Source organism: Tachyglossus aculeatus, chromosome 2, assembly GCF_015852505.1.
Source record: "Tachyglossus aculeatus isolate mTacAcu1 chromosome 2, mTacAcu1.pri, whole genome shotgun sequence".
Classification (NCBI taxonomy): domain Eukaryota; kingdom Metazoa; phylum Chordata; class Mammalia; order Monotremata; family Tachyglossidae; genus Tachyglossus; species Tachyglossus aculeatus.
Genome location: NC_052067.1, coordinates 62,177,641 through 62,197,806, shown reverse-complemented (window position 1 = coordinate 62,197,806; position 20,166 = coordinate 62,177,641). Strand labels below are relative to the sequence as shown.

Below are 20,166 nucleotides of genomic sequence, written 5' to 3'. Positions count from 1 at the left end.
AGACTGTAAGCTCATTGTGGGCAGGTAATGTGTCTGTTAATTGTTGTATTGTACTCTCCCAAGTGCTAATACAGCGCTCTGCACACAGTAAGCCCTCAATAAATACGAATGAATGAATGAGGTAACTGAGGCATAAAGAAGTTAAGTGATTTGCCCAAGTTCTCATAGCAGATAAGTGGCGGAGATTGGATTGGACCCCATGACTGCCATGGCTTCCATGGTTTCTGACTTCCAGGCCCGCACTCAATCCACTATGCCATGCTGCTTAGCACATAGTAAGCTTTTAACAGACACCGTTAAAAAAAGGAATCAAGGCTTGATGAAGTGGGGGAAAACAAGCCATTTTCATCTCAGAGGTCTTCTGTGATCTGCTTCCTCATTTCAGGTGATATCCTGGAAGACGAGGAGGACGACTTGGATGATGAGCAACCTCAGCACCTCATGTCAGATGCAGAGCTGAGCACGGATGGCATCTCTGCCAGTCCCACCCCTTCAGCAAGACCCGGCCTCAGTAAGTCTCCGGGGTTACCAAGGAACAAACAACAGCCATGTTCAGGTAGCTTGGTTTGGCCCCACCAGCCCCCAAATTCTCTCCATTTCTGCTCATGTCAGAACGACTCTAGGTTCTTTTTCTTTCCTCCATCCTGCAATTTAGTGTTCCAGAGGGACAGGTTCCAGAATTGCTGGAGCTATTTAGCAGAGCCTGTGTCCGAGAATTGGAATTAAAGTCTATTGATTGATCATATTTATTGAGCACTTGCTGGGTGCAGAGCACTGGATTAGGTACCTGGAAGACTTCAACATAATAAATTATTATTAAGCAGCATAGCTCAGTGGAAAGAGCACAGGTTTAGGAGTCAGGGGTCATGGGTTCTAATCCCGGCTCCGCCACTTGTCTGCTGTGTGACTTTGGGCAAGTCAGTTAACTTCTCTGTGCCTCAGGTACCTCATCTGTAAAATGGGGATTAAGACTGTGAGCCCCATGTGGGACAATCTGATTACCTTGTATTCCCCCCCTGAGTGCTTAGAACAGTGCTTGGCACATAGTAAGTGCTTAACAAATACCATTAAAAAATGAATAAATAAATCATGTTGAGCTCTTACAGTGTGCAGAGCACACTGTGCTTAGGATAGTACAAAATCAACTAATCATGTTTATTGAGTGCTTACTGTGTGCAGAGCATTGTACTAAGCACTTTGGAGAGTACAATATGACAGATTTGGTTGGCACTTTCCCTGTCCACAGTGAGCTTACATTTTAGCGAATATAATACACAGTCTAGGGACAGGCACAAATATAAATAAATCGATTGTGGACATGTGCTATGGAATTTGGGTCAGGGAGGTGAATAAAGGGTGCAAATCCTAGTACAAGGATGATGTAGAAGGGAGTGGGAGAAGAGGAATTGAGGGCTTAGTCAGGGAGGGCCTTTTGGAGAAGCTGTACTTTTAATACTGAAAGCAATCCAGCTCCCGCTCCTCATTTCCTGTTTCCACTCTGTACTTTCCAAGCGCTTAGAACAGTGCTCAGCAAACAGTAAGTGCTCAGTAAATACAGTAGAATGAATGAATGATTCTTTGCTTTCAGGATCTCCTCATCTTGGTAGGACAGCAGATTTCTCAGCCCTTCTTGGGTTCTTGGGAAGGATCAATCGCATCTCCTCTGGCCACCATGTAGCTAAATGTGAATCTGGGCAGCCGCAGCTCTGACTGACCGGTTTTGGATTTGTGATTTTTTGGCTCCGGTCCTCATCTGACTCACTCCTATAAACTCCCCAGGCTGCTGGTGTCATGCGGTCATGGGTTGATTCTTCAAAGGCCCAATGGAACAACAAAAGGGTCACTGTGACCTAAAGCGCCATCACCAAACCACTCCCATCCTTCCTGCATTGATCCCAATCTCTGTTCATCTTTCAAGAAGCAGAGGAGTTGGGGGTGGAGGACCGGAACCTACTCTGGGGTAGGGGAAGAGGATCGAGTCAGCTGAAACCATAACACGGTGTGCAGCACCAGGTGGCCAGCATTGATGGAAAATAGAATCCTTTTTTGGTGTTATGGAATCCTTCTCAGTGAAATTCCTGTGGGCGGGAGGACATGGGCAATCCTAAATCCCTTTAAACCTGAGCAGGAAGACCGTTGGATTTAGCCTTCAGAGTCCTGGCTGTAGTAAATACCATTGATTGATTGACTGATTGATGCCACTTTTCCTAAACCATAAGCTCCTGATGGGCAGGGAACATGTGTACCAACTCTGTTATATTGTACTCTCCCAAACAGTTAGTACAGTGCCCTGTACAGAGCAAACACTCAATAAATACAATTGATTTTGCTGTCCCCAGAGAGTTCTTGAAGCTGGATGGGAGACAAAGAAGAGTCCTGGAGCCAGGAAGCTCAAGGCATTGGCCGGAGCTCTGGGTGTTCTCCTTTACTAGGTCAATACAGCTCTGACTTTAAATATCTTTGCCTTGGTTGCTTTGATTCCCCTGATTTCCCCTAAAGTTCCGCCATGTCCAGAAGGCCGGTCAGGGAGCTCGGCCACCCCGGGACATGGTGGGATACTCCTGGGTTCTAGGTTGAGTAAGCAGAATTGCCACCTGATAGAGTGTGGGCTGTGTCTTGTTACTGTTGCTGAATGCTGAGTGGCAAAACGGGCTTATCAGCTTGGCTGAGTGCACCTCTGATTAGGACTGACTCAGCCCACCCCACCATAAAAGGAAGTTTGGCACCAATAGAGTGGATTTCTGGATCTGAGTCTGGGTGACCACAAAGGGGTTTTTTGTTGTGGTAGTGGGTTTTTTTTAAGGTAATTGTTAAGTGCCTGCTATGTGTCAGGCACTGTACTAAGTGTGGGGGCAGACACAAGTTAATCAAGATGGGCACAGTCCATGTCCCACGTGGGGCTCACAGTCTTAATCTCCATTTTCCAGATGAGGGAACTGAGGCACGGAGAAGTGAAGTGACTGGCCCAAGGTCACACAGCAGATGAGAGCTGGAGCTGGGATGAGAACCAAGGTCCTTTTGACTCCCAGACCTGTGCTCTATCCACTAGGCCATGCTGCTTCTGTGGATGTGGGAGAAATGGAGAAAGTAACTGGGATCCCTCCCTCTCTCTCCTTCCCCTCCCACCCCAACCGTGGATCTCCAGGTTTATTTAAGTCATTGAAGAGAGCCCTGCTGAATCTCTTCAGCTGCTGAGAGCAGAGCTCTTAGTAAAGAAAACAACTCAGGATCTTGCTCCCAGAGGGCCTGAGTTCCTTGCTCCTTTCCTGTCCCTTCCCCTCCTGCCTTACCCCTCCATCTCTCTCTCTCTCCCTTCCCTGCCAGCCAAGGGACTGAGCTTCTCTCAGCCTCTTGCTGCTATAAGAGGACTCTCCCCTTCAGGCCTAGGGATCCCCAATTTGGTTACCCCTTTCCCCTTGGGTGTGACTCTCAACTCTCCATTGAGGTGAAGAGACCTGTTTGATCTCTTCTGAGTGAAATTCACCTACAGCATGACGATTCTGTGTTTCTGCCTTGCCTGGAGTGTAAATCTTGTTGTCTGCATGTTAATGATGCCCCAACTGGGGATCGCTGGTATTCCAGTCAGATGACGTGGGTTCTAGTCCGGGCTCCGCCAGTTGTCTGCTGTGTGACCTTGGGCAGGACCCTTCACTTCTCTGTGCCTCGTTTACCTCATCTATAAAATGGGAATTGAGAGTGTGAGCCCCATGTGGGACAGGGACTGTGTCTAACCTGATTGTCTGGGATCTACCCCAGCACTTGAACAGTGTGTGGCTCATAGTAAGCACTTAACAAGCACCAAAGTAAATACATAATATATTTATTTATATCCATGTCTGTCTCCCCTTCTAGACTGTAAGCTCCTTGTGGGAGGGAATAGGTCTGTATATTGTTGTACTCTCCCAAGTGCTTAGTACAGTGCTCTGCAAACACTAAGCACTCAATAAATACTATTGACTGACTGTCCAGAAAGGGATGCCTCTCTGACGAGAGGCCTATTATAGCATTGAACTGCAAACTGTGCTCTGTGCATCTGTCTACCATTTCTCAACTCATTAAAAGTTAAAAAGTTGTATTGGCTTCCAATTTCAAAGTGTGTTGCAGTCTCAAGACAGCCTTGTTTCCTGAAAGACTATCGTCTTCTCGTTCCTCCATGTTGTCTAGTTGATGCTGAGCTGGCAGAGTTGAAGCAAGAGCTGGAAGCAGTTGGAGACTTCCGCCTCCGTTCCCCGAGCAGGTCTCTGTCGGTACCCAGCAGGCCTCGGCCCCTTCATCCACCACAGAGACCCCCACCTCCAAGTAAGATTGGACTTATTTCCACTTACCGTGAACCCTGATGGAAATAGTGGTATCTATGCAGAATGGGATACATTTTTGTTATTGGTAACCTCAAGCTAGCAGTAGTAGTATCAATTGATCAGTCATGTATTGACCGCTTAGTGTGTGCAGAGCACTGTACTAAGCACTTGGTTGGGTACACTATAACAATAAACAGACACATTCCCTGCCCACAACGAGCTTACAGTGTAGAAAGGGAGACAGACATTAATATATACAAATTATGGATATGTACACAAGTGCTGTGCAGCTGCAGGGGGAAGGAGATGTGTGAATAAAGGGAGCAAGTCAGGGTGATGCAGAAGGGAGTGGAAGAAAACGAAAAGAGGGCTTATTCAGAGAAGGCCTCTTGGAGGAGATATGCGTTAAATAAGGCTTTGAAGTGGGGAGAGTAATTGTCGGATATGAAGAGGGAGGGTATTTCAGACCAGTCGGAGGATGTGGGTGAGAGGTTGGTAGTGAGGTAGATGAGATTGAGGTTGGTAGCAAGGTAGATTGAGGTACAGTGAGTAGATGAGCATTAGAGGAGTGAAGTGGGTGGCCTTGGTTGTAGTAGGAGAGTAGCAAGGTGATGTGGGAGGGGCAAGGTGATTGAGTGCTTTAAAGCTGATGGTAAGGAGTTTCTGTTTGATGCAGAGGTGTAAGGACAACCACTGGAGTTCTTGAGGTGTGGGGAAACATCTGCTGAATGTTTTTGTGGAAAAATGATCCAGGCAGCAGAGTGAAGTGTGGACTGGAGTGGGGAGAGAAAGGAGGCAGGGAGGTCAGCAAGGAAGCTGATAGAGTAATCAAAGAGGGATAGGATAAGTGGAGTAACGTGGTAGCAGTTTGGAGAGGAAAGGATGGATTTTAGTGATGTTTTGAAGTTTGAACTGACAGGATTTAGTGATAGACTGAATATGTGGTGTGAATGAGAGAGAGAGGAGTCAAGGATAATGCCAAGGTTACAGGTTTATGAGACAGGAAGGATTGTGGTGGTGTCTAGAGTGATGGGAAAGTCAGGAGAAGGACAGGGTTTGGGTGGGAAGATAAGTTCTGTTTAGACAAGTTAAGCATGGAATGACGAGAGGACATCCAAGTAGAGATGTTTTGAAGGCACGAGACTACAGCGAAGGAGAGAATGAGGGCTGGAGATGGAGATTTGAGAATCACCCACATACAGGTGGTAGTTGAAGCCATATGAGCAAATGAGTTCTCCAAGGGAGTGAGTATAGTTTGAGAATATTAGAACTGAACCTTGTGGGACATCCACAGTTTAGTTGGTGGGAGGCGAAAGAGGAGCTTGGAAAAGAGACTAAGAATGAGCAGTTGGAGAGATAGAAGAAGATCCAGGAGAGGACAGTGTCAGTGAAGCCGAGGTTGGATAATGTTTCCAGAAGACGGGGGTGGTTGACAATGTCAGCAGGACAATTAAAGTGTCGACAGAAGAAGGAAGTGGTTGACAGAGCAGCTTAGAGCAGCTTAGAGATCGAGGAGGAGTAGGATGAAGTAGAAACTGTTGGATTTGGCAAGAAGGAGATCATTTGTGACCTTTGAGAGGGTGGTTTCTGTGGAGAGTAGGGGATGGAAGCCAGAGTGGAGGAGTTCAAAGAAGAGAATTGGAGGAGAGGAACTTGGGACAGTGGGTGCAGGCAATTCACTCAAGGATTTTGGAGAGGAATGGTAGGAGGGAGATGAGGCAATTCAATCATATTGAGCACTTACTGTGTGCAGAGCCCTGTACTAAGCGCTTGGGAAGTACAAGTTGGCAACATATAGAGATGGTCCCTACCCAACAACGGGCTCACAGTCTAGAACAGGAGACAGGCAACAAAATAAAACATGTAGACACATGTCAAAATCGTCAGAACAAATAGAATTAAAGCTATATACACATCATTAACAAAATAAATAGTAAATATATACAAGTAAAATAAATATAGTAATAAATCTGTACAAATATATATATATATATATATATATAAGTGCTGTGGGGAGGGGAAGGAGGTAGGGCTGGGGGGATGGGGAGGAGGAGAGGAAAAAGGGGGCTCAGTCTGGGAAGGCCTCCTGGAGGAGGTGAGCTCCCAGTAGGGCTTTGAAGGGAGGAAGAGAGGTAGTTTGGAGGATGTGTGGAGGGAGGGCATTCCAGGCCAGGGGGAGGACGTGGGCCAGGGGTCAACGGCGGGACAGGCAAGAATGAGGTACACTGAGGAGGTTAGTGGCAGAGGAGGGAGGGTGCAGACTGGGCTGTAGAAGGAAAGAAGGGAGGTGAGGTAGGAGGGGGTGAGGCCTTGAAGCTGAGAGTGAGGAGTTTTTGCTTGATTTGTAGGTTGACGGGCAGCCACTGGAGATTTTTGAGGAGAGGAGGAACATGCCCAGAGCGTTTCTGCACAAAGATGATCTGGGCAGCAGAGTGAAGTATAGATTGAAGTGGGGAGACACAGGAGGATGGGAGATCAGAGAGGAGGCTTATGCAGTAAATCCAGTCGGGATAGGATGAGAGTGAACCAGCAAGGTAGCAGTTTGTATGGAGAGGAAAGGGCAGATCTCGGCGATGTTGTGGAGGTGAGACCGGCAGGTTTTGGTGACGGATTGGATGTGTGGGGTGAACGAGAGAGCGGAGTTGAGGATGACACCAAGGTTTCAGGCTTGTGAGACGGGAAGGCTGGTAGTGCCATCTACAGTGATGGGAAAGTCAGGGAGAGGGCAGGGTTTGGGAGGGAAGATAAGGAGTTCAGTCTTGGACATATTGAGGCAATCACTGGAGGGAGGCATGGAGTCAAAGGAGGGTTATTTTAGTATTGGGGAGACAGGAGCATGTTTGAAAAAAGTGGTTAAGAAGCAATTGGAGAGTGGTCAGGGAGTGAAGAAGAGAGGGGACAAGTATTTTGATAAGGTGCGAAGGGGTCAGGTGGAGGAAGTGGATTTTGAGGGAAGGCAGGAGATCTCCTCTAGAAATACTGTTGGTAAAGATGTGAGAGTTGAAGGAGGGGCAGGAAGAAGGAGGGACTGGGCAGGGGCAGAGGAGATTTTAGGGAGACGAACGCTTGATAGCTTCGATTTTCTCAAAAAAGTAGATGGCCAAGGATGGGGGATACCATGGGACAGGGGATTTGAGTAGGGAGTTAAATGTCTGGAACACATGATGAGGGCAGTGGGCATGAGTGTCAGTATGGATGGAGCAATAATTTTGCCGAGCAAAGGAGAGGGCAGAGTTAAAACACATAAAGATAAACTTGAAGTGGATGAGGTCGGCCTTAAATCTAGATTTCCACCAGCAACGCTCTGTGGCCCATACACAAGAGCGTAGGAAGTGGACTGTGGAGGTGATCCAGGACTGTGGGTTAGTGGAATGAGTTTTGCTTTCTTTTTCTTCTCCTTTTTGTCCTGAAGCTGTTGTCTGCTGTTCCTGATTTTTTTGTTCATTTGTTTTAGGATATTTAAGTGCTTATGTGCCAGGCACAGGACTAAATGCTGGGGCAAATACAAGCCAGTCAGGTTGGACACAGTCCGTGTCCCACATGGAGCTCACAATCTTAATCCATATTTTACAGATGAAGTAGTTGAGACCCAGAGAAGTAAAGTGACTTGCCCAAGGTCACCCAGCAGACAAGTGGCGGAACTGGGATTAGAACCCAGGCCCTCTGACTCCCAGGCCTATGCTCTACCCACTAGGCGATGCTTCTTCTCTGTTTTTGTTTTCATGATCTATACTAGAAGTAGCTCTATTTCCATGGTGAGGGTGACATACGTGATAGTAAAGCAGTTAGTGATCCAGTAGAGGATTTGGGAATTTGCTGCCATTAGCCTTTGTCACCTCTGCCCACCTGATGACTTATTTTCCCCATGAGACAGTACCTTGGCTGCTACCGTGGCTGCCCTCTCTTCCTCCCATGAGGCCTTGGGGTGGTGCCTGGCCCCAGCTCTCCCAGCTGCAGAAGCAGCTCCCTAGCAGGTGGCTGCTGCCCCAGGGAGGATGGCTCCAAGTGGGGCTTTTGGGAAGGAGAGGGACTGGCTCTCTGGTCACCTCATGCCATCCTGGGCCAGGAGGTGGCTGTCCTGTTCCTACTTCAAGCCAACAGCTCCAGACAGCAGTAATAGTAATAATAATAATAATGGTATTAGGTGCTTACTGTGTGCAAAGCACTGTTCTTAGCGCTGGGGAGGTTGCAAGGTGATCAGATTGTCCCACAGGGAGCTCACAGTTTTAATCCCCATTGTACAGATGAGGTAACTGAGGCCCAGAGAAGTTAAGTGACTTACCCAAAGTCACACAGCTGACCATTGGTGAAGCTGGGAATTGAACCCATGACCTCTGACTCCAAAGCCCGTGCTCTTTCCACTGAGCCACGCTGCTTCTCAGCCTGCAGTAGGCTTAGCCAGGGTGGTCCTTTGTCTCCCTGCCCCCCTGGCTATTCTAGCCTTGACATCTGTTGCCTCTAGCATAGAGAGGACTTGGTGGCAAAAGAGGGGTGCTTATTGGTCGTCCCTTAGAATCTGGTGCCATCCTCCTGGCAGGCCCTGCTCTGGGCACCCCCCACCCTCCCAGAGGCCCCTCCAGGTTGCTGGGAGGAGGCTGCCAGCAGGAGTGGCAGCTGAGGCTAGCACAGGCATCCAAGAATTATCCAGTGGGTGGCACAGGTCAGTGCCCCATGGTCTAAGTATTCCTGGTGATGTCAGAGGGGCTCTCAATTGTCCTGTTTCAGCCACATGCTCCTCACTGTTCAGCAGTTTCTGTTAAGAGAACCGACACACACACCCATCCACCCACTCACATCCCCAGCACTTAGCATTGATTGTGAGTAAATTGCATACTGTTGCTGCCCTTCTTATGTCAAAACTTGAAGACACAACCTAGGCCCAGAACTGCCAGGGGCATTTCTTTCAGTCAGTCAGTGGTATGTATTGAGCACTTACTATGTGCAGAGCACTGTTCTAAGCCCTTGGGAAAGTATAGCACAACAGAATTAGCAGATGTTCCCTCATTATAACGACCTTACCCAGCAACGTTACTTGCAGCTTGGCCTTGCAGAACAGTTTCTCTATCTTAAAACATTTAAGGTAGGCTAGAAAATACACTGTTGATGTCTGCCTACCCTTTTCTGTATGACTTAACTGATTTTTGTTTTGTCTTCTCTACTTCCATCTAATCTTTTTCTGGAATGGAGTTGGGATTCAGGAACTCAGCACATTTATGAGAATCAGACCACTAGCATTGGGATAGGGGTTTGTTTGCTGTTTTTTGTCTTTTCTAAAATGTTTTTTTCAAAGTCCTTAGGCTGTTGGACTCTTTCTATTCTGATGCCACTTTAGTGGTAGGAAATACCTCTTTCAACTAGGCCGATGATACAGTCAGAGTACGTATCCTCATTTTGCAAGGGTTGGGAAACTGGGTTTGGGTGATGTCCACATCCATTGATTTATTTATGGAACAATGTTTCCGAACTGATCTCCAGGGAAATTCCAAAAAGCTCACAGAGGCCTGATTGCCAGAGTACCCAATAGCTGCTTTTTTATGGTATTTAAATGCTTACTCTGTGCGAGGCACTGTACAAAGCTCTGGGATAGATATAAGCTAATCAAGTTGGACAAAGTCCCTGTCACACATGGGGTTCATTGTCTTAATCCCCATTACAGATGAGGTAACTGAGGCACTGAGAGTTGAAGTGACTTACCCAAGGTTCCACAACAGAAAAGTGGTGGAGCTGGTATTATTCATTCATTCAATTGTATTTATTGAGCGCTTACTGTGTCCCTCCCCACTGTACTAAGTGCTTGTAAAGTACAATTTGGTAACATATAGAGGCAGGCTCTACCCAACAACGGGCTCACAGTCTAGAAGGGGGAGACAGACAGCAAAACAGAACAAGTAGACGTGTCAATACCATCAAAAGAAATAGAATTATATATACACATCATTAATAAAATAAATAGAATAATAAATACATACAAATATACACAAGTGCTGTGGGGAGGGGAAGGGGATAGGGCAGAGGGAGGGAGTGGGGGCTATGGGGGCGGAGGAGGAGCAGAGGATAAGGGGGGACTCAGTCTGGGAAGGCCTCCTGGAGGAGGTGAGCTCTCAGTAGGGCTTTGAAGGGAGGAAGAGAGCTAGTTTGGCAGATGTGTGGAGGGAAGGCATTCCAGGCCAGAGGTAGGATGTGGGCCAGTGGTCAACAGCAGGACAGGCGAGAACGAGGCATAGAGAGGAGGTTAGCAGCATTAGAAACCAGGTCCTTCAGACTCCCAGGCCCATGCTCTATCTACTAGGCCAAACTGCTTGGAAGCCACCCCAGCTGTTGACAGAACCTCTTTCCCCCATGTTCTCTTCTGTTTCTGCTTGGGGCCAACCAGGAATCCCACCACAGTTAACATCTCCCCTCGGTCCTCACCCCATCTGTCCCTCCCCAGGAGATGTTCCTCATCCCTTCTTCTGTGTGGCAATTCTGCCACTAAAGTTTGGGGCCGGGGGGGTGGGGGGCGGTAATCATTTTTTATGACAGAAGGGTGAGGTAGGGCCAGTCACAGAAGCCCCTAGAAGATGCAAATGTTGGAGAACGCCTAGCTTGGAATCAAGGAAATGTCCTAGTCTCTCTTGGATTGCTAGTGGATTTATAGCCTGTTGGAACCACCACAGTGGCCCTGAACTCACTAGTACTTGGTTTATTTTTGCAGCTGGAATGACAGTGAAAAAGTCCGCCTCTGATGCCTCCCTCCCCTCGGGCACCCACACACAGTATTCCATCTTGCAGATGGCAAAGCTTCTTCCAGGAGCACCACAGCAACCGGTGAGCTCGTCCCTGGACAGCCGGAAATGGAATCTTCCAGAGCCAGTAATTGGAAAGTCCAAACTCCCAACTCAGCCAGGAGAAGCCCCTCTGAATCAATACTGCAGTGGGGAGAGAGGTCCAGGGGTCCCTGAAACAGCCTAGGCCATGGATGTGGCTTGAGAGATAGAAGCTGTGAATAAACATGTTTTCCAGCCCACAGGTTCCTGCTGCTAGTGTCTATGCCATGGCCCCTCTTGAGGCCACATGATCCCTCCCTCTTTTCTTTATGCTTTTCCTTCTACCACCTGGCCTGACCTCAAACCTTCCTGGCACCAAAGAGGGTGGGTGGCAGAGTTCCTTTGGTGTCACCATTTATTTATTCATTCATTCAATTCAATCATATTTATCAAGCACTGTACTAAGTGCCTGGGATATATATAACAATATAATATATAAAAAATAATATCACATATAATATCTATATAATATAATGATAACATGAAATATATCTGTATAATAATATATAATAATATGAAGTATAGCAATATAACAATAAGCAGACATATTTCCTGCCTACAATGAACTTACACTCTAGAGGAGGAGACAGACATTAATATAAATAAATACATTGCCAGTATATACTTAAGTGCTGTGGGGCTGGAAGACAGGGGATGAATGAAGGGAGCAAGTCAGGGCGACACAGAAGGGAGAGGGAGAAGAGGGAAGGAGGGCTCTGTCAGGAAAGTCCTCTTGGAGGAGATGCGCCTTCAATAAGGAGAACAGGTCAGGGGATTGTAGGAGGGGGCGGCCACCCAGCCACAGAGGCCTGTAATACCTACAGCTTGCCCAATTTCTGGGTATCCACAGTAAAATGGAATGTAAGGCCAGATAACTCCTTTTTTGCAGGTAAAGTGGGTTTGGTTTGAGTCCAGTTGCAAAAAACTAAACCTGGGTAGTCCCTACCTGGGAGCCATCCAAAGGCCTCTGGGCCCAGTGCTATAATAAATACTGTTGCTACTCAGTCAGTCAATCAATCATATTTATTGAGCGCTTACTGGGTGCAGAACACTGTACTAAGCACTTGGGAGAGTACGGTATAACAATATAATAGATATATTCCCTGCCCATAATGAGCTTATAGTCTAGAGGGGCTCCCCCACCTTCTCCTCTCTTCCATCTCCCCCCATCCCCCACCCTGTACTCTCTACCAGCCTCCATACACACCTTGACCTCACCACCTGATACTGGGGGGGGGGGTGCTAGAATGCAGTAGAGGAGCAGGGTGGCCTAGTGGAAGGAGTATGAACCTGGGAATCAGAGGAACTGGGTTCCAATCCCAGCTCCGCCATTTGTCTACTGTGTGACCATGGGCATGTCTGTCAACTTCTCTGTGCTTCAGTTCCTTCATCTGTAAAATGGGGGTTCAATACCTGTTCTCCTTCCTACTTAGACTGTGAGTCCTGTGTGGCATGGGGACTGTATTTGACCTGATTATCTTGTATCTTCCCCAGTGCTTAGAACAATACTTGACACGTAGTAGTGATGGTATTTGTTAAGCACTTACTATATGCCAAACACTGTTCTAAGCACTGGGATAGATACAGAGTTATCAGGTTGTCCCACTTGGGGCTCACAGTCTTAATCCCCATTTTACAGATGAGGTTACTGCACCATAGAGAAGTTAAGTGACTTACCCAAAGTCACACATATTAGAACATGTGGTCTTTGCTCTTAATGGACCTTTTTCTTTCTTTTTTGACAAATTCCTTCAATGCCTAATACATTGCTAAATTCACTGGTCCCAGAAGAACTTCTGGTATTTAAATGCACAGATAAAAAGCATGTACACAATCTAGTAGCTTTCACAAAACCACAATAAGTCACAACCAGGATTCCAAATAATGTGTGGCTATTATGTGTGGGAGAAATCAAAAGCAACTTTAGTCTAAAATATTTACCAGCAAGCTTTTCTGACATATCTTGTTTTGCTTTTCCATTTAAAAACTGGGCTTTGATGCAGAATGGCTGCCGAAGCAAGTAATTATCTAAATGCTGACTCAAACCTTGAATGACATTTGTGGTAGCAGCATGGATCCCTGGATAGGCACTTAACAAATACCATTATTCTTTTTATTATTGTTATTATCACTCCATTGCCCACTCTGTTCAGTCCCAGATAGCCGCTACACCCTGCTGGAAAATTTAACCTTCCCACTTCTCACATCTCCTAGTGTGCATTGCTGCAACATCATCCCATGACATCAATCACCATTTGCCTTCATGGTCCAAGAGGCATCTGGCAGTTGCCAGAGATAGAATACAAGAGCCTGTGTAATTGACAGATGTTGTGTGGGGGGCATTAACTACCTTTAAAATGTGCCCTATGTGGGACAAGTGTTTAAGTGTTTGAGATCAGGACGTGTTAAGGAAGGTAAAATATTTCTAATTCTCTTTTCAGTAGGATTGCTGATTTGCTCTCTCTTTTCTTTTCTGGAAAGCCTAAAGCCAGGATGGGAATAAGTAAGCCATACAATGTCAAGCAGATCAAAACAACCAATGCTCAGGAAGCTGAGGAAGCCATTCGATGCCTGATGGAAGCAAAGGGAGGTGAGTAGAATGTTCATCTAGGTTTATAAATTTCCAAACCAAAGAAGGCTACCGTAGTTTCCATTTCCCTTCCTCTGGTCATCAGCTGGGCCCTAAATAAGGAATGGATTTGCTTTCAGAAGGCCATATTAATGAAACAAGCCCCTCAGGCACCTGGGAGCATTCCACTTGAGAGATTTCCTGTCCATCTTGAGGCTGTTAGGCTTTCAGGATTTTATTCCTTGCCTTTAAAATAATATGCCCATAATTTACCAAACATAAAAATTCCTCACTGGTTCTGCTGAGTGATGGTAGAATTACTTTGAAAGCTGGAATGAATGGACATGTAAAAACAAAAATGCATCATAATGGAGATTCTTTATATTGACTTAAACCATAAATCAGCAGCCAAAATGCTGCCAAGGATCTGTAGGGAGGGAGCTAGGGGGCAGCCAGACTTTTGTTTCCACCAGGTCAGCTTACCTGGCAGCAGGGGCCCCAGGATCGCGGCCCCCGCTTGCCCACTCTGGGGGGACTAACTGGCTCCCTGGCTGTCATGGTTTCTAGGCTCAGGTCTCTGCAGCCTAGACAGCACTGTGGGTTTAGGCCTCTGCGGTGCCTTCTGCTCACGAGCAAGTGGGAGAGAGGGGTGGTGAGGCATAGGACTGCTAAGCAAGATCTTGGGTGTTGGAGTGGGGGAACAAGTGAGACTGTTGGCATAGGAAGCAATGCCATGACCACCGATAAAGGCTAGCAGGCCAGTCAGGATGGCGCGGACAGCATTTTTTGCCATGCAGACCGGGAACAGCAAATGCCCACGCTTAAGCAGCTGGCCTGGTGGATAGAGTGTGGGCCTGGGGTCAGGACGACCTGGGTTCTAATCCTGGCTCTGCCACATGTCTGCTGTGCGACCTTGGGCAAGTCACTTCACTTCTCTGTGCCTCGGTTACCTCATATGGAAAATAGGGATTAAGACTGTGAGCCCTATGTGGGACAGGGACTGTGTCCAACCTGATTAGCTTATATCTTCCCCAGCGCTTAGTATGGTGCCTGGCACATAATAAGCACTTAACAAATTCCATTTAAAAAAAAAAAGCAGACAGCACATCATTTCTCTGGGAGAGTAGGTGCTGGTTTTCCATCGAATATTGAAGCCAGAGAGAGGTTAGGAGGTCGGCCTTAAGGCACTCAAGAAATTGATGCTAATTTTTCGTCACTTGCAACACCATTTGTCTTTGGGATTTCACTCAGCCAGAGCTCAAGTCTTGCTTGATTTCTAAACTGAAATACTTCCTGATTCTCCTCCCAATACTCTACTGATTTAGTTCAGCCTTAAAATTAAAAAAAATCTAAAGATTTTTTTTCTTCCTGTTGAAATGTTACAGAAGGAAGTCCACAAAGAATGGAGCAGAAACCATCCCAGAATTTTCACACATCAGCTCCTGGAATTTTTTTTTTTAATATGATATATGTTAAGTCCTTACTCTGTGCCGGGCACTGTATAGTAAGTGCTGGGGTAGATACAAGGTTGTCAGGTTGGACATGGTCCCCGTCCCTGTCCCACGAGGGCCTCACAGTCTTACTCCCTATTTTGCAGATGAGGTAACAGGCACGGGCAAGTTAAGTGACTTGCCCAACATCACATAGCAGACAAATGGCGGAGCTGGGATTAGAACCCAGGTCCTTCTGACTTGCAGGCCTTTCCAACTCCCAGGCCTTTGCTTTATCCATAGGCCAAACTGCTTCCTAAGTGAGCTGTTTTGGGCTTAAAACCTTTGAAAATAACTTGTCCACTCAAACCAGCAGCCTGTTTCTAAGGCCCCAGATTGCAGCTGAAGAGCAAACCCACAGTGAGAACGGTTCCCTCAGCTGTGTTGTGTGTTTCAGGGATGCCAGAAGAGGCCCTAAATTCTGTTCTCCAGAGGAGCCAAGTACCCACCAATCTGGATCCCTCATCCAGCTCAGCGAAGCCAGGGGCCTCTACAGGCGGGCAGCTCCTGCCCCAACGGCCCGCACCCAGAGTTCCCACCATGAAGAAGGCGATATCCCTGCGGAAAACAGGAAAAGTAAGATCCCCACACCCCTTTCTCCCTTCATGCCCTGTCTGCCTTGTAACTAGCTGGGCTGGAATAGACAGGCTCTCCCAAAGTAGCTGAACTTAGGTAATTCCACACCCCCATGCTTTCCCCTGCCCACAGCCAAGATTTTCCAGCATGCTGCCCCTTTGTCCTTGAGGAATCCATCATTCATTCAATCCAATTTACTGAGCACTTACTGTGTGCAAAGCACTGTCACAGATATGTGTGGGCTCTGGCTAAACAAAGAAACAAGTAGTCCTCAAACTTTGTTCCCATAGCTTGCTGCTTTGAGGGGAAGGGCTTGGGGTAGGTTATTTTCACTCAGTACCGTAAGGCAGTTTATTTAGGACCCTAAACTTGCGATGTTTCATCTTCACATTTTGAGCACTCCTATACATACACACCCCACACACACCCACACACCACCACCGCACCCATTACAAGCACAACATATACCATACATGTACCCTCGTTTTGGTGTCTTTGGGAGCTTGGACTGCCATGGTTGCCCTGGTATAGGGAGTGTGGCTAGGCCTCCAGTGGTGTTCTGCCCAAGCAGCCTGGGGGCTTTTTGGGTCCGACAGCTTTTCCCGCTGCTTCTCTTGCAGATTGTCTTTTGCTCTCGCTCTCGAGCCTCTCCACCTTGCTTGCTGCTTCAAAGACATGAGTTTGTAAGGACAATAGCAGTGCAAAAGCGAGCCCCTGTAGAGACAACTGGATCCTCCATGTGATCTCAGAATGTGCTCGTAAAAGGATACCCGGTAATCCCTGGCCCGGACCCCTCGGAATCCACGTCTGCCTTCTCGCCTTGTAGAAAATGGGGGTCGCGACTTCTGGCCTTATCTTTTTAGTTTTCGCCTTTCGGTTCTTGCTTCCTGTTGCCACTCTCCCTCCTTGCCTCTGTCGAACCCAAACAGCAGCATCTAATTGCATAACTGTTCTTTATCAGCTTGCTGCAGGGGGGGTCATTGGTAAAACCCCAGTGCGGAATGTATTTTCAAACATCTGGAATAGCAGCATTAAATCAGACTCAACTTCAGGGGAAATAACGGTCCCCATGATGTTTGTTTTTCTGCTAGTTGCTTGGAGCGGACCCGCCTCCCCTAAAAGGGATGACCAACAGATGTGAACCTTGTCTTTGTAATCCATTTTCAAATATATGGCATCCGGGGGTGGTGTGCTCAGGCTTGGGTGGAGCAGTTGATGTTTTGCCTGTTTGGTACTGTTCTCCCATCTCCCTAGAAACACATCCCAGAAAACTAATCAGAATGGGGCAAACTGAGGGACTGCTGCCAGTCAGCCCCAGCCCGAAGGAGGACAGGCGTGCGTGCCCTTCTAGAGAGAGCTATTCTTATCACAGGCAGAGGATCTCAGACACACAGCTGGGAAAACTTACCCTACAATGTCCAGTGGTCCTGGCTCTAAAGGCTCCGTCCTGCTTCTCTTGAGCCGCACTGAGCAGCTGGACAAAGCTTCGGTTTTCTTTCTCCCTGCGGACTTGACCATCCTACTGCCATTTCCCGTCTCCCGGTCAGGGACACTCTTAAAGCCATAACTCGTGGCACTGTAGTTTGTCTCTACCTCTCTCCCGTCCTTTCTGGGGATCCTTGGGATTCTGACCTTGCAAAATGCTTTTGCTCCCTATTTATTCTTTCTCTTATTGCATTTTCTCAGTCCTTGTCGTCAGAGGAGCAGTTTGCACAGCAAACTGTCCAATTTACCATTGGATCCCCTGAGGCCGGTCCCCAAGACTCCTCTTTCACCACCCTCACTCCCACTGCTCCGGTCCCCAAACCGAGAACCACGCAGTCCCGGAAAGTGGCCCAAGAAAAATCGAGCCTGGAGGCACAACCTTTCGCCGAGGATGCTTTGATCGTCAGCCCAGTGCCTGCCTTTGTCCCCAAGGTCCCACCGAGGAGGAAGAAATCTGCGCCCACAGCTTTCCACCTTCAGGTGCTGCAGTCAAACAGTCTGCTTCTCCAGGATTTACCTCAAGTCAGCAGTGGGGGCAATGGCAGCAGTGGTAGCAACAGCAGCAGTACCCTCCATCCTGCTACCAGAGACCAGTACGAAACATCACCCTCCTCTCCGCAAGAGTCGCATATTCTGAATGCCACCACCGGTGCCGGCCCGGACCCCAACGGCACCCGGGAATCAAAGAGAGAGCCCTCTCTTCTCCCCGATGATCAGCAGGATCCCTTCTCGAGCCTCTTTCACCACCCAAATCTGCTGGGCAATGGCTGGCTTGCCAAGAGTTCTAAGTCTTCGGATTTAGGGACCCAGAGTCCGGGAAGGGAAGACCTGAACTGGACCCTGTTTGCCACTCCAACAGCCAGGGTGGGCATCACCAGCGAGTGTGGCCCTTCAGGCTTTCAGGGCTTTGGTCCCTGTGGGGAGGGTGCCGACCAAGACAAAGGGAAGGCACTGCAAGTGGTCTCCCGCTGTCTCTAATATTCAGATTGTCTCCCTTCCCTCTCCCTGCAGGCATCCTTCTTGGTTTTATGGACCCAGAAATCCACTTGTTGTAGAATCCCGTCTGCAAAGAGGGAACCACCTCTTTCCTGCCTGAGGTGGATACTGGGGCAGTGTTTGAGTTTATAGCATCATTCTTGTAGAGTTTGCTGACAGGATTTCTTTCTGTTGTACGTTGTATATTGTCTCCGACTAATCAAAAAATTGTTCATTTGGATTTTGGATATTTTATGAGCGCTTCCTCCCCTGCGCCGTCATCTCCTACCCCTTTCCTCCCCCACTCTCCGCACCTATGTTGCTTTGGCTGAACCTAAGAATACAAGAATAATTTCTGTGTGGCTCTTATGCAAATGACTTCTACATTTGTGGAAAAACTGTGGATAAACAATGCAGAGCAGGCCTCTGGGAACAGGGTGAAATGTGAGTCTGTGTTTTCTTTTCTGCTCCTCGGGGAGCCTGCCGAGGCACAACTTTTCCGGTTTTCTCCCTCAATCTCATCCCATCGCATCGGGGTGTTTGGAACTGCTGCTTGCCACTTGTCTGACTCTGCAGAAGGTAGGTGCCGAGATAAGAATGAGGCTTTGAAACGTACATTCCAGGAACACCTCTGGTCTTGGGTTTCTGGAGGATCCTAGTGATGTTTTAGGGCTTAGCTGGCTAATGAAACTTAAGAGATCGATACGCCCAACCCAAATGAGTGCTAGCCATAGGAATCCAAACTGCTACATCTGGAGGAGTTTGAATTCTTATTTACTGCTTCTGAACTGTATTTATCTCTAAAGAAATTGGGCCTCTCGGGCACAAGGAAGTGAATGTGATGAAATGGACAGCAGATGAGGAGTATACTATTTGGAGCATATGCTCTCTCCAGTGTATCAGGTGTGGCTTAAATTGCTCAAACTAGGTGCTCAGTAGCAGCGAATATGTTTGATCCCCTACCACCCATTACAGAAGGTGATTTCCCTCTATCCTGGAACACCGCATCCAGTGTGGAATGCTTTTTCTTGAAGGCCATACCCAGACCTACAGTAACTGGGTAGGCGGGTACACTTCCATTGGAGAGTCACATTGATAGAACATGGAAATGTGATGGATGCCAGCTGTCCCACCCTCACCCCCAAGCTGTGCCAGTATGACAGCCACAAACCAGGCAGGGTTTCTGGCTTGTACCTGAAAGTGCTTGTTTCTAACAGCAAGGATTTTATGCCTTTAATAGCGAGCATGATGCATTAGCTTCTCTTTGCTACTAGAATATGCTTCATCTCAGCAATGTAGAGCAGCTGCATTTGTGTCCTTTCAAGAACCTAATGGGATTCAGGAAGTTTTATTTCCTCTTTATGCTTCCTTTCAAAAGCATCAGGCTTCTCTAGTGTGGCATTTGACTCGGAAGGCCCACCGGAATCAGCACAAATGCACTTGGTTTGGGAGTGGAACCCTTAAGGCAGAGCCCTGTGTTAGGTCCTAGAGATGGGAGTCGTCTTTTCTGTTTCTCTTTGAATGTCCGCATGGGAGAAGGGAGCCACTCTGGTCATGCCTAGTGTAGCCTTCCCATTGGGAAGTCAGGTGAATTGAAGAGGGGATTGCTCAACTTCCAGTTCTTGCTTTGCGCAAGGCTAGAAAAATAGGCAATATAACAGTAGGTATGAAGGGTAGGGAATAGAATGAGAAGCAGTGTAGCCTAGTGGATAGAGCTCGGGCCTGGGAGTCACAAGGATCTGGGGTCTCATCCCAGCTCTGCCACTTGTCTGCTGTGTGACCTTGGGCAAGTCACTTGACTTCTCTGTGCTTCAGTTCCCTCACCTGTATAATAGAGATTAAGACTGTGAGCATGATTTGGGACAGGGACTATGTCCAACTTGATTCACTTGAATCCACCCCCCGGGCTTACTTAGTACAGTGCCTGGCATAGAGTAAGCACTTAACAAAAACCATAAAGATAATCA

The 20,166-nt window shown here is 47.5% G+C and overlaps 1 protein-coding gene across 1 annotated transcript in view; it reads left to right on the top strand.

Moving 5' to 3' along the window:
• SYNJ2 (synaptojanin 2) overlaps window positions 1-19,956 on the top strand; it is a 151,818-nt gene extending 131,862 nt beyond the window's left edge. Inside the window, 6 exon segments of the mRNA XM_038767874.1 lie at window positions 386-511; window positions 4,165-4,299; window positions 10,993-11,105; window positions 13,586-13,694; window positions 15,561-15,739; window positions 17,426-19,956. Of these exon segments, the coding sequence (XP_038623802.1) occupies window positions 386-511; window positions 4,165-4,299; window positions 10,993-11,105; window positions 13,586-13,694; window positions 15,561-15,739; window positions 17,426-18,202 (1,439 nt within the window). The 3' untranslated portion in view covers window positions 18,203-19,956.
• Window positions 19,957-20,166: the final 210 nt, after the last annotated feature.